The 14,585-nt window shown below is 42.0% G+C and overlaps 1 protein-coding gene across 1 annotated transcript; it reads right to left on the bottom strand.

Moving 5' to 3' along the window:
• Positions 1-7,776: 7,776 nt before the first annotated feature.
• On the bottom strand, positions 7,777-14,442 carry ccne1 (cyclin E1). The gene is made up of 12 exons (XM_084540986.1): positions 14,347-14,442; positions 13,750-13,800; positions 13,435-13,522; positions 13,081-13,143; positions 12,626-12,792; positions 12,081-12,216; positions 11,336-11,482; positions 11,063-11,158; positions 9,609-9,743; positions 9,293-9,404; positions 9,033-9,190; positions 7,777-8,849 (listed from the first exon to the last, which is right to left on the bottom strand). The coding sequence occupies exons 2-12, from the start codon at positions 13,761-13,763 to the stop codon at positions 8,652-8,654; spliced, it is 1,314 nt and encodes a 437-aa protein (XP_084397112.1). The 5' UTR covers positions 13,764-13,800; positions 14,347-14,442; the 3' UTR covers positions 7,777-8,651.
• Between the last annotated feature and the right edge of the window lie 143 nt (positions 14,443-14,585).

The raw sequence follows: 14,585 nt of genomic DNA, 5'->3' as shown, positions 1-14,585 counted from the left end.
GGCTAATATCAGTAGCTGTGTTGCTAACACTGGAAAATAAATGAAGAGGTACAAAGAAACCAAGGCCAGACATAGACACATGGAATATAAGAAACAAACATCTGACCGCTAGCCGTCCAGTCAGTCTGACTGTGACGATCACATCAGACTGACGCCGGAGACTTTTTCTGTCCACTGATTTCCAACAAGAACAAGTATCTGTTGTCACCATCTGCAATTTATGTCATTTTGTAAAAACCTTAAAAAACACTATCCCGACCTAGTTCTCTTTTCTTAACATTCACAAAAGAATTTCTATCTGCTTCCGTGTCTCCATTGTTGACATTAATGATTTTTTCCCCCTAAGGTTTTTTTTTGTCTGCTCCACCATCCACCCCATCGCTGAGGTTGTACTGTTGGTCCTTGTTTGCTGGAAACCACATTCCATGTTATTACTCCATATGATACCACGTGATCATTCTTCCCTCTCTCAGACTGATGTTAATTGTTTTGTGTTGCTGGTAGTTGTTGGCTCTGGTCTTTGTGATTTGAGACACAACCCTTACGTCCCAACCCTTAAGACCACCTGGAAACACTGGAGGGAGTACAGTTTTGTGTTTTCTTTAAGTAAATACTCACTCAAAACAGGTGTTCTGGTATTTTTATTTCTCTGCACCTCCCTGAAAAGCCTCTAGGTTAAGTGCTTCTTCATGTGTGCTTCTAGTGAGCTAAAGAAGTGACTACACTCAGATACTAGGATTTACCAAGAGCAACTGTTCACAAGCTCGTTAGCTACACAGGCACTAAGCTGTTTAATTCTATGTGTTTTCATACCGTTTTTGTTTTGACCATAGTAAATTACCTAATTGGTGGAGAAAATTAACAAACCTGTTCTGTGAACACACAGAACAGTCTCAGCTGGTAAAACATTCAGTCCAGCTCTACTCTCCATCACCACACAGACTGTGTTTTAAAGAATCACTCTCAGGTTGGTAACCCCAAATTAATGCGTAGGAAAATGAAGTATTAGATTTATAAATTATAAATTCACTAGAGTGACATTTGGAGTCACTTTTATAGTTGTTGTTGTTGTTGGTGGTGACCAGTGTTAGACAATGATAGCTAAAGTTGTGTCACATCACAATCATCACATCAGAAAATAACTAAATTACTTGATTGTCAAACCTTGAAACTTTCATAGTTCTATGATTGAGAAAGTAATGTAAATTTGCATTTTGTGACAATCCAATGTTCTGCTGGGAAACTATTGGACCTGGCATTGATGTGGAGGTTACTTAGACATGTAGCACCCACCTAGACCAGACCAGGGACTTAGACTTAGATAAACCCCTACCCCATAGCAATGGCACTCCTTGATGGCAGCAGCCATCCCCAGCAGGATGCAGCCTGACACAGACACACACACAAAAACGCTTCAGGAACAACTAAAAAAACATGAAGAACAGCACAAAGTGTTGACCTGGCCTCCAAATTCACTAGATCCCAAACTGATCAAGTATCTGTGGGATGATCCACAGAGGCCCCTCCCCTCAACCCATAGGACCCAAAGGCCCCCACTAACAACATCCTGTTGCCAGACACCACAGGACACCCTCAGAAGGCCCATGTCCATTCTCTGATGAGTCACAACTGTTTTGGAGGCACAAGGGAGACCTACACAGTATTAGGAAGGTGGTCATAATGTTATGTCTGATCGATGTATATACATACATATCAATATATATGCAAGAAAAAATATTTACCCAGGAAGAAGAAGTTACAAAGTGCTTACCACAGTTGAAAATTAAGTGAAAACTCAATGAGATAAGATAACTACAAATAAAACATAGAAGACACGATGAGTCAGATATTTTCTGGGCCTAAATAACTGACTACTGTGAAAAAGGGGATGACGAAATGTGGATTTATGGTGCATATTTTATAGATATTGTCCTCAGGCTTCAGTTAGTAAACAACTAATCTGGATCAACCAACATGAGTGTGACCTGTCTTGTTCATAGACTGCCTCAGTCCAATGCAAATGAAATACATCAGTGATTATCATGGACTGCATCATTCACAGAAAGGTCATTTCATCCATGTGCCTTCTCAGAGGAATGAGCGTCAGGCTCCTGTGTGGTCCATCAAGTGGCCCTGCATTCAATTAGAGTCACCACAAGAGGGAGGTAGACACACATTTAACAGCATGGCAGAATGGCCAACATGAACACTTAGTGTCTCTGGGCTTTTCAAACACACAATTTCTGACAAGGGTACTAAGGGTACTTCATGGTTTCCTTTGGCCCCTAAACAATCACTGGCCCTTATGGAAACTTAAAGTGATTAACTGAAAATCACACAAGATTTTCATGTGGATGTTCATCTTCATGCGCTGCCTCCATTTTGTGACTGCCCTACATAAATGTATCCCTTTGAGTTTCTGAAAAACAACAGACCTAGCCCTTGTTATAGTCAGTATCTGACTGCACTGATATGAATACGCCTAAATCAATCAAATATTTAAGAGAAACTAAGTCAGCTGGTAACATCAAAGTATCTGCTAATATACACTGGAGCAAGTTGTTTACATGGGATGGTGGCAAGGCCCTGAGGGAGGTCTGGCCTGGTTCTAACTCTGCTCAGCTCGAGCAAACAACACTGTTGGCTGTATCAACATACAGGGAAGAAACTAACCACTGGAGACTAAAAACTCTGGATGTGTGCTGGTGGTTTACAAGAACACCAGTGTGGTTGCTGTTTTATTTTCTGTGTGGTTCTCTGAGTGCTTGATTGCAAAGCTGTTTTCTTTTCCTCTGGCAGCTGACAAAGACCAACGGGGTGTTTCATAAAGGTGGCTCAGAAAAGAAGGGGAATTATTAGAAAAATCTTGTCTTGAATTAGACTAACAAACTGAACCATGTTTATTCAGTTTAATAAATCCATAAAGCCAACTCAGAGTTACTGTGAGTCAGCTCTGTTTTTAAACACGGAAGAAACACTATTAAGATAACTGTGTTAACAGTAAATAAAAGTAAAAAAGTCATACATTTCATGTACCATAGGTATGTAAAAAATGACAGCAGTTAAAGAGGGAGCTTTGGAACCATAAGGTCACAGGTTCACAGGTTCTATGTCCATGGCTGAGGTAACTTGAGCATTCAACCCTCCAAACCTCTCCCAGGGTAACACACATGTGATACCCTACTGTCCTGAGTGTACAGTGAATTAAAATAAAAGTTCCCTATGAGGGATCAGTAAAATAAATACGTAGGGACAGCCTGTATTAGCATTCTAATAGGAAAGAGGTTTGTGCTTATTACGGAAAGCGGCTTCTTACTATACTATTAAGTTATAATACACACCAATCAGACATAACATTATGACCACCTTCCTAATATTGTGTAGGTCTCCCTTGTGCCTCCAAAACAGTTGTGACTCGTCAGAGAATGGACATGGTTCTTCTGAGGGTATCCTGTGTTGTCTGGCAACAGAATGTTGTTAGTGGGGGCCTTTGGGTCCTATGGGTTGAGGGGAGGGGCCTCTGTGGATCATCCCACAGATACTTAATCAGTTTGGGATCTAGTGAATTTGGAGGCCAGGTCAACACCTTGTGCTGTTATTCATGTTTTTTTCAGTTGTTCCTAAACCGTTTCTCTGTGTGTGTGTCTGTGTCAGGCTGCATCCTGCTGGGGATGGCTGCTGCCATCAAGGAGTGTCATTGCTATGGGGTGGGGGTGTCTGGTCTGGTCTAGGTGGCTGCTACATGTCTAAGTCACATCCACATGAATGCCAGGTCCAAAGGTTTCCCAGCAGGACATTGAACTGTCACAAGATGGTTATTTAGTTCTCCTGTCAGTGATGATAATGTTATACCTGATCAGTGTATTAACTTACCATCTACAGTGACACTTTTGAAAACGTCAGCAAACACGCCACAAATCATTAACTCAGACCTTACTGAAAATTTCCTCTTCCAAGGTTGTAAACACCACAAGAGGTGCATAAAGTCCTACGGACTGGTCTCCTGAATACAATAAACACAACCCCAGTTGAGGGATGCAACTGTGTCAGTTTTATCAACCCGTGAAGCTGGACTACGGTTATATTTGTACACATTCTTGAAAGACGGTTTATACCCGAGTAGGATGTAATCCCACACAAAAATAACCACCGCTATGTCACACCATAATCAGGAAATAAGGAACACTTCAGAGGTTACCAAACAGGGACGTCCTGCTGTAAATTTTGTTGGTGCTGCTGTTGGTACTGTCCAGTTTTAGATTTGAGAAATCGCCATTTCCAATCAAGAAAGAGAACTTATATTATTTAGTATGTCTACAATTTGTGATCAGAACCTCCACAAGAGGAAGAAAGGACGGTCCTTAAAGAGACGGAAGTTCAAACTGACCTTTTTGAGACAGAAGCCAAACTGAGGAGTTGCAGAACTGTTAATATGCAATAAAATCAGTCTTTTTTGAAAGAGAAGCCATTGTGCAAAAACCAAACAAACCCATCAGAGAGATAGGTGCATTACTGACCAAAGAGAGAGAAACCAAAGAGCCTGTAGCTGGATCCCTTTTAATGTAGGCCCCGGGTGGTAATCGGATGACCTGGGGCCGAACCAACCAATCAGCAGGCCCCGTCAGACTTCCAGGTGGAATCACTTGTAGAATCAACAGAACAAACAGGGGAGAGAGAGAGAGAGAGAGAGAGAGAGAGAAAACAAGATACACTGCCCCTGTCTGGCACATAACATGCAGGATGTGAACTGAAGACACCAGTGGAGGATGAAGACCCCCTTTAAAACATCCAGACAAGTAAAGAGAAGGTTCACTACAAGGTCCAAATCCTTTATAGACATCAAGAATACAAATTCAACTTGGATTCTGACAAAAATACATCTAAAGAAACAGATCTGGAAAGGCATTCTTTTGACAAAAATGAAAGTAAGACCAACCTGTAGCAAAATGACAGGAAGAAGAAAGCAGGGAGAAGCCTTGGTAGGCCAGTGTGGTGGCATGGTCATGCAAAGTTGCCACTGGTCACAAATGTTCACTGATGATGTGACAGAAGACAGAAGCCGCTGGATGAATTCTGAATTGTAGAAGGATACTGTCAGCTCTGATCCAGACATTCATTCATTCATTCATCTTCTATAACCGCTTATTCCTGTTAAGGGTCGCGGGGTCTGCTGGAGCCTATCCCAGCTTTCATGGGGTGAGAGGCAGGGTACACCCTGGACAGGTCTCCAGTCTATCGCAGGGCTAACACAGAAAGACAGACAACCATTCACACTCACATACACACCTACAGCCAATAGAATAGAATCACCAATTAACCTAATGAGCATGTCTTTGGACAGTGGGAAGAAGCCGGAGTACCCGGAGAGAACCCACGCAGACACAGGGAGAACATGCAAACTCCACACAGAAATGGATTCGAACCCAGGACCCTCTCGTTGTGGGGCATCAGTGCTAACCACCTCGCCACTGTGCCGCCCTAAGGTGCACAGATGAACAATGTGAAAGCAACCCAGTTTTTGGAGGTTAAGAAGCGGAATATTCTGCAGTCGGCCAACAGACGTAACCCAGTGAAATATAAGGTTTAGTTACTGAACAGGGAAAACATTACAAATAATTCATTCTTTAGTTCGTGGCTTCCAGGCTTTTACTTTTGAAAGAGTAAACTAGTCTAGTCACTTTTGGAAACATGTTATTTTTAAGTATAACTGCTGAGTGCCTTTCTTGTCTTACCTGTGCCAATCACTTCCAATTATAATAGAGGAGCAATGAGAGTCAGAACCTCAAGACTGTTTAAAAAAGTAAAAGGAACACTTTAAAAACACATCAGATCTCAATGGGAAGAAATGGTGCTGGATATCTATACTGACATGGAGTAGGTAATGTGTTAGGAACCATCATTTAACGGAAATGAAAATGAAAATGATCAACCTACAGAGAGATAGATTCAAAAACTTGATGCAGCAGGCTTGTCCATTTTGATGAAATTTCATTGCAACTTAAAATGGTAGTCAGTAGTTTGTGTGGCCCCCACTAACCCTAATGTCAGAGCATACTCCTAATAAGATGACAGATGGTGTTATGGGTATTGTCTCCCAGATCTGGACCAGCACATCACTGAGCTCCTGGACAGCCTGAGGTACAACATGTGATCTATTTGATTTAGGTCAGGCAAGTGTGGGGGGCCAATTTATGGTATCAATTTCTTCATCCTCCAGGAACTGCCTACATACTCTCGCCACATGAGGCCGGGCATTGACATGCACCCAGGACCCACTGCACCAGCGTTGGGTCTAACAATGGGTCCAAGGATTTCATCCCCATACCTAATGGCAGTCAGGGTGCAGCTGTCTAGCCTGTAGAGGCCTGTGCGTCCCTCCATGGATATGCCTACCCAGACCATCACTGACCCATCGCCAACCTGGTCACGCTGAACGATGTTACAGGCAGCATAATGATCTCCATGGCTTCTCCAGACACTTTGATGTCTGTCACATGTGCTCAGGGTGAACCTGCTCCTATCTGTGAAAAACACAATGGCGGACCTTCCAATTCTGGTGTCTCTGGTGGTCTATGGCAAATGCCAAGCAGTGAGCACAGGGCCCACTAGAGGATGTCTGTCCCTTAGGTCACCCTGAAGTCTGTTTTTAACTGTTGGCTCAGAGACATTCACACCAGTGGCCTGCCGGAGGTCATTTTGTGGGGCTCTGGCAGTGCTCATCCTGGTCCTCCTTGCACAAACGAGCAGACACCAGTCTTGTTGATGGGTTGAGGACCTTCTAAGATCATGCACAGCTCTTCTGGAGTAACTGGCTGTCTCTTGGAATCTCCTCCATACTGTGCTGAGAGACACAGCAAACCTTCTGGCAATGCCACATATTGATGGGCCATCCTGGAGGAGTTAGACTGTCTGTGCAACCTCTGTAGGGTCCAGGTATCACCTCATGCTACCAGTAGTGACACTAACCCTAAACAAATGAATAAACTAAAGAAAAACAGTGAGAAATGATGAGAGAAAACATATCAGTGGCCTCCACCTGCAAAACCATTCCCGTTTTAGTTTTAGTTTTTTTTTTTTCCATCGTTGGTCCGTCTAGTGGACTTGTCGTTAATTAACTGGTTAACAACCCCCTCTGCTCCTTAAACTTCTGGTATATTGATACGTTCAGTTAATTGACTTGATGCTATACTCTGATTAAAAGTGTTCCTGTAATTTGTTTGAGTAGTGTATGTTGATGTTATTGGGCCCAAAATTATTAAGCAAGTAATTATCTAAGTTAGATCATTCTGTGTCTCAGATCAAGTTAACTCCAATTCAGTGTCTGTGTCCCCTCTGCTTCTGCTGAGCCTGAAGAACCTATAGAAGATTAACATTATACTTCAAGACATTGTCATTCATTAGGACACTGTGACTCCATGGCCATAACGTTCATTGTACCAATCTTCCATCATCATCACTGGAGTCACTACTGTTTGGATAAAAGCTCAACTGCCATGGTAAAGATTTCAACTGATCTACCAAAAAGGCTTTTAAAGTAAGATTTTGTATATGTGCTTTTGTGCTTTTCAGTTACTGTGATTATATACAGAAGAACGTAAACTGACAGCATCACACTGACACCTAGTGGAAGAAAGCCTGTGTGTATATCTATAAGAACAGTACTGGAGTGAAACACACTTCTGCTAATTACTACTAATTTAATGAAAACATTTGCTAGAATGGTTTTCTGATCCCTCTTTTCAAGAAGGCCCATCAATGTAAAATATGTAGCAGCATTTTATTTAAAAAAAAAAAAGTCAAATAGAAATCTTACATTTCGATGGTGGGCAAACACACTGCAGGTAGGGATGACAATAAACGATAAATACAATCAATATTTTAGCTTCTGAAGCCTGGCTGGTTCACTTGTCCATTGAGGTAGCCAAGCTACTGGTCCCCAAGCAAAACATGGCCATGTTTTGTCAAATAAAATGGCGAGAGTAGAATCTAAAAAACACACACACACACGCACGTCCACATACACACTTCCCATCATGCGAAGCCCACTTTATAGCAGCACATAGAGCCAAATGTGACCCTAGAAATAGTTTTGGGCAAATGAGGCCACTAATAGATTAATAAACACCGATCACTATTATAACAAACTCTCTCTCTCTCACACACACACACACACTATATCAAGTACAGACTCCATAAATGTCCACTCAATTTGGCCTCTGCATAGAAAATAAAAAAAGGCAACCACTCAATTTGGGTGTGGTTGGTAATTAATGCAAGCATTTGGGTGCAATGCAATTCAAAAACAAAAATCTTCTCTTGGTTTATCCCATCCCAAACAGCCATTTGCTTGGGTTATCATCCAAACTGGAGAGGTAAATAGATAAGATTCCTGTGGGCGTAAGGATAAAACCACTTGCTCATCGTGTCTCAGTGTTTCCCAATTTACCCAAAGTCAGTGCACGCACCCTTTACAGAGACATTAAAAAGCGTCCAGAGCCAAGTAATCATCAAGGAGATAAAATCATTTCCATCAATGTTTCCCCACTGAACTCCACTGTATGTACGGCAGAGGCCTCACATCAGTTTATGGTCTTCCACTTGCAGTTAAAAATGTAAAAATTGAATTCTGATTTGCCTCCGTCTGATCAGTTTCAGTGCTCTGTTACTTCGGAAGGTGCTTTTGTGGGGCACTGAGTAAGCATCCTCGGCCTGATTTTCAGCACTGCGGCGTCCACTTCAACCAGCTCTTCAGTCTTCTCGCTGCTCAGTGGTGGAGTCAGGACGCCTGACGGGACAGGACAGTTGCCATGACGCTCCAAATCCACATCCTGGTAAGAGTAGGACTTGTCCTGTAAATATCAGAATCACACATTTACCGTGCTGTCACCTGAAAGCACAACTGCAAGTCAATCAGATCCACTGACTGACTTTTTTTTTTTTTTTTTTTTAAGATTCCATTTTAAAAATTTGTTTTCATGGACAAAAGATTATCCCAGTTTTCTCACTGTTCTGATGACAAAACTTGTATTTACCAGCCATGTAAGGTAGGGGGCATGGGTCTGGATGTTGTGCATGTCATCCGCAGAGATTCCTGTGAATGTTTTCATAGGCGACCCGCCAACCTCTCGCAGCGCCATGGCAAATGGCACCATCCACCTCACACACTCCTCTACCTCCACCCTCTTCAGAGCTGCATGGAAAGGAGGAGGATGAACAAAGCGATAAGTCATGTCAACGCAAAGGTCATACCAACATGAACATACAAATTAAAAATGAGAAACCTTTTATTTACCTGAGACATTTTCCACCAGCTCCACAGAGGAGAAGTGAAACAGCGCAGAAGCAGCAAGGATGCCATTGGAAAACTCAAGGCAACGTACATCTAGCATACAAAGGTCCAACAACTAGAAGAATAGTATAGAAAACAAAAAAGAAAAAGCCAGACTGATAAGCTACAATAGAATAATGAGTCATGAGAACACAGCATTTGTCTAAATTCTTCAGAAGAATAATATTTTTGCATGAACAGTATTTTTATTAATCTTCTTAACGCTCCTACTTTTGTCACATAAAGATACATAAATAATTCATGAGGGGGGGCAACAGACCTCTGCGATCTGTGTGAAGGTGGCCTGTGGGTATCGGGGAATGAGCAGCTCTTCCGTTTCTTTCAAATAGGCCACCTGCATGTAAACATTTAGCCAGGAGATGGGAGTCTGCGGGCTCAGACTCCAGTTCAGCTCCTGTGATCGAAAGAAAGGAAAAGCAACATTAGTCGAGAACCTGCAATGGCAGGAATAGGACTACTTGACTAGCAATGATTTTATTGACGGAGCTGCTTGTAATCAGGCTCTAGCACAGCTACAACCAGTTATTAATTCAGATGAGTAGTTTTTGGGTTTGCTAAGTGGTAAAAGTATTCATTGTTTAAGGGGTCTGAACACATTTTCACATCAGCCAATTGTTATTAATTAGCTTTAATACCTACAATTATCATTTAAAAATTATATTGTTTGCGCCGGTTGTCTTAGCTTTAGATTAGATTTTATCACTTTTTATATATTTTATTAGAAGATCTAATTGTTTAGCATGATACACAAAACAGAAGAAATCAGGAAGGAGTCAAATACTTTGTTCATGGCATTGCAAATAAGGAAACATTACATGTGCCAATTTAAGGGTCAACATCCTGTTCTGGATTGACATATGTTAATTTGAAGGTATCCTCACTTTTTTTTTTTTTTACTTTTCGAGTGCAACTGGAGAACAAGAACTACTAATGACTAAATAGCTCATCTAACGCCACTTTTCTTTTGAATCAGACCATTTCATTACAGCAACAAATATATTTAGTCCAATATCTGAAAATGCAGTCTGCATGTAATGCCACCAAACTTGGGATTTGATGAAAGTAAACGGCATGAGTAGTTTAAAAGACAGACATACATCTTCATGTTGTATTGTGAAAAGCAACACAGTTTAAAAACACAATTTTCGGTTTGGCTTTGGGACGGAGAGGTCACTGGTTCAATCCCACAAACCGACCCCAGACACCTTGTTTGGCTGCCCACTGCTCTAAGTGTCCTGGCTTGGATGGGTCAAAGGCAGAAAGCTAGTTCCTTCCTTCCTTGCTGCATACACAGATTTAGAAGTTAAGACACTTAGTTGTGAAAATGCTCATCTTGATTGGAAGTAAAGTTTGTTGTCAGACAGACACTAATGTCAGCATTTGAGGGCTACATTTCGGAGCATGTCTAAATTTGTTTTATTCACAAAGCATAGACCTGTATGAATCATAGTGGATTTAAGAGCGTCTCAGCTTGGAAATTAGCTTTCTGTCAGTCTATCTTCAGCTGGTCACTGAACTTAACAGATTGCTTACACTAAAAAGAGTGCCTGTTCTAGTGAACTTGAATAACCTTGTAGCACAATTCCTGCCTCTGAAATCCAAGTGACAAATCTGTCATAGCGACAGAGATAATGCATCATGGCACAAAAAAACCTGCCAAATCAGAGTCTCTGCCCCATGCTAACAGTCTACTGGAAGATATTCGTTCCTTACCTTCATGATAATGACCTCCATACTAAGAATCTCATCTTCTGTGCAGGCTTCGTCTGTAACGTAGGCAAACTGGTGGACTTTAGGAGGATACATCTCCTAGGAAGCAAAATTAAAGGAGACAAGCATTGTTAACAACCAACATACTGTGAAATAATGCAGAAAGGGGAAATGCAATTAAGATCATGTACTCCAATTAAACCCACAACAAAAAACAGACCAAGGAATCAGTCTGATCATACAACTTTACATGCTGCACTGTCCTAACATTCGTACCTCTACTTTGGCAGCAATGAAGAGACAGGTGATGCCTATGAGCTGCAGTGTTGATTTGAAGACATTTCTCTGTGTGGCCATGAAGCGATCGAAGTAGTCCTGAGCGAGGTGGTATGTCTCCCTGTGCAGCTTGTACACCTCACTCACCTAAAACATGAAGAAACAGAATATCAATGCACTGTCATGGCTTCCCAGGACATCATACCATGTCTTAAAGTTTGCTTAAGTGACTATGGACAAAGCATCAGGGAGTTCACAAAAATGATAAAACAATCACAACAGCTCAACTGAGATGGCTGATAGACAGGTAGGCTGGAAGCCATTCCAAGCTTCTCCTTTTTTGTGGAGGAAATTTGTTCTGTTGCTCCGTTGGGAGTCACTGCTGTCTATTCCTGAATGACAGGTGTCACTGCTGAGAAAAATAGAATGTACACCACTGGAATGGCAATAACAAAGGAAATGTAAAGGACATGCATCAAAGTCCCCCCAAAGTTTTCTACAGAATGTTTCCTCTTTTAAAACTTGTTGCATAAATCTTCCTCCAAATGTTCTGTATACTCTAGACATTGCTATGATGCCACACTGATGAACTGTTGCGATCCTTGTGGAGACAGACCTTGTCACAGACAACTCCTCCATTTTGTATATGCACCTGTCGTGATACAAAAACTAATGTGCACTACCAGCCAAAACCACACCAAAGCGCTCCACGTGTGACACAGGTGCTCACTATAATAATACAGACCTCCATAAGCCAGTCCAGAAGAACTGCCCTCATCTTTGGCTGCAGATGAGGATGCTTCTCCATCATGTGGACATCCCTGGTGTAGGTCTTATCCTTCTCCAACATGTTGTTCCATACCACTTCCTTACTGGCCCAGCTGACACAGATGGACACATTGGTAAGAATAAAAGAATTCAACTCTCAGTGTGTACCATATGCAAAAGAAATAAAATCAAAAGAAAGCACTGAGATAACACTCCACACCATCTAGTTTCTACTGGGTTTAACCACAGTATTTTAACTTCACACATGGAGGTCGTACGGCAATAGTTTGAGAGACGTATGAGCTTAACCCTGGACAAATTATATGGTTCCACTAAGTCTCCACCTCTGCTCTTTGTCATAAATTCGCAAAGTCTGCTGGAGGACCGTGTTGTCGTGCATGCTTCATGCTTTGCCTTACAATTGTCACCCATCTATGGTTACTTTGAAATGAGAAGGGACAGATGGCAACAGGTAATGGAGCCTACACTGAGAAAATTCAACCACACAACAACAGTACTCACCACAATGCAGGGAGCGGGGCATGATGCACAGGGGTTACAAATATGTTGTTAAAGTTATAGTGGGGGAAGGCTGCATTCGCCATGGAAACTGGCTGGTATTCTTCCTTATCAGGAGTGGGGATCCACCTGTGCGGACTTGTGTAACCAGCATCAGAACTCCACCCCAGCTTTACACAAAATAGAAGAGAACGGAGATGAGACGTCAAGAATAAAGTAAGGTTGCGGCTTTGGTACAGAAAACATATTGTGGCGGGACCAACTCTCCATTAAGATGACTGCAAACAAAGCCTGAACAAGATCGGGCAATGTGTATTAGACGAATGACAATCCAAGTTTATATGCTAGCAGCGTTGACCTTGATATAATGCAGATTACAGTGTGGGTTATTTTAATAAAACTGTGACTTGGTTTGAGGACCGTTCTTACATGAAACCAGAAAGATGAATCAAGCTCACCTCACACTCGCGCTGCTTCTTCTTGGTCATCTCTGCTACCTCCTCATCCACATCTTGCAAATACTGAGGATCAAATATGGACAAAAAAATATATCTAAATACATTTTCCAGTTGTTTTACACACCACACACACGACACAAAATGGATCCTTTTCAGGGGTGTTAAGCTTTTTGAGCACTAATATAATGCAATAATAAATTCAAATAGTAAGTACCATCTATCAGTAATGCTTGACAACAAGCAAAGAACACCATTATTAGGCAGCACTGGCGAATAGAGGTGGCGTCAGATTTATACTTTACTCGATTATTCGCTTAGTTATGGGCTAGTGTGCAAGCCTTTCAGACCACTTACAATGGCAACATCTGCCTTCCTCTTTCTCGGTCGTACTGTATTTTCCTTGGGCGCCTCGGGAGCGACAGACTTGGGTTCTGTCTCTTCCCTGTTAACAACACAGAACAAAAAAAACTAAGCTGTAGGTTTCTGCTATCAACATAAAACTGCTTGAAATGCTCGCGTAAACTAGCTAATGTTGTCGAAATGAATGTCGTACAACAACAGGCTAGCCGGCCGGATGGCTAAAGCTCCAACTCAACTTTTCTTTCTGTCGTCACACACTTTGATTGACGGCCTCGATACAGCCGTGAATGAAACAAACGTGGAACTCACCGTTTTCCTCGCATTATACTCTGAGGGCTGGGTGTCACTTTCCGAGCAAACCTGTGAATGAGATTTTTTTTTTTACCTAAGTTACATTTAGGGGGTTAAGAAAACACATTCACACACTCCCAACCCCCACTCCAAACTCCCTCCATCTGACAAAGCCCAACGCAGCCTGGCGCGGGGAAATGGTATAGTACGTACAGATAAAAGTCGCCCAGAAAGCGCCATATCACTTAAGGATATTCTTCAAAAAGCTCGGTGACTAACATCAGACTCTTTATATCCCGCCTGACGTTATTACGTCGAGCATTTCTTAGTCGAATCTCGTTATTTTTCACCACTAACTTTTGGACAGCTGGTTGTGCCACATAATGGCCGAACAACGCAGCAGGGACGCCTGATTTCTCAAATCACTATTTAATAGCAACAACACCGAGCCCGCAGCTAACACGGGCCACAACGAAGGTTTAGCATCTAAACGGACGTTAACTTCATTAGCAACTTGTTGCAGATTAGTTAGCATGAAGGCAGCTTAGCTACAAAAGTTGTAGCTGAAACTAGCCCAACTCGACGTTGTGATAAAGTTTAGTTTCAGCCACTCACCCCAAGATTCTGCCTTGAAGTTCACTCCTCTCCGCGTCTTATATATAAATACAAGTGTTGTGTTCGAATTAAATTGTCTGTTGTTCGGATTTAGAGGAGCTGTATCTGTGTGTGTGCATCTAGGCCGGGCTAGTTCCTCTGAGCTGGCGCCTTGTAGAGAGAACAGATGAGTTTAAGCATCAACGTCAGTGGGGGGAGTAGATTTAACTTGGCGCTAAATCTCCGATCTCACCGCCTCT

This window comes from Chelon labrosus (genome assembly GCF_963514085.1).
Source record: "Chelon labrosus genome assembly, chromosome: 3".
Taxonomy (NCBI): Eukaryota; Metazoa; Chordata; class Actinopteri; order Mugiliformes; family Mugilidae; genus Chelon; species Chelon labrosus.
Note: the sequence above shows the minus strand (reverse complement) of the source record. Positions and strands in the feature narration are given on the sequence as shown.

What these genes read in the sequence shown, in the direction of transcription:
- ccne1 (XM_084540986.1), bottom strand. An exon ending in AGAAGCAGCGCGAGTGTGAG is followed by an intron (nt 12,793 to 13,080) that starts GTGAGCTTGATT and finishes TTTTGTGTAAAG; the next exon opens with CTGGGGTGGAGTTCTGATGC. An exon ending in CCTTCACACAGATCGCAGAG is followed by an intron (nt 9,405 to 9,608) that starts GTCTGTTGCCCC and finishes CTATTCTTCTAG; the next exon opens with TTGTTGGACCTTTGTATGCT.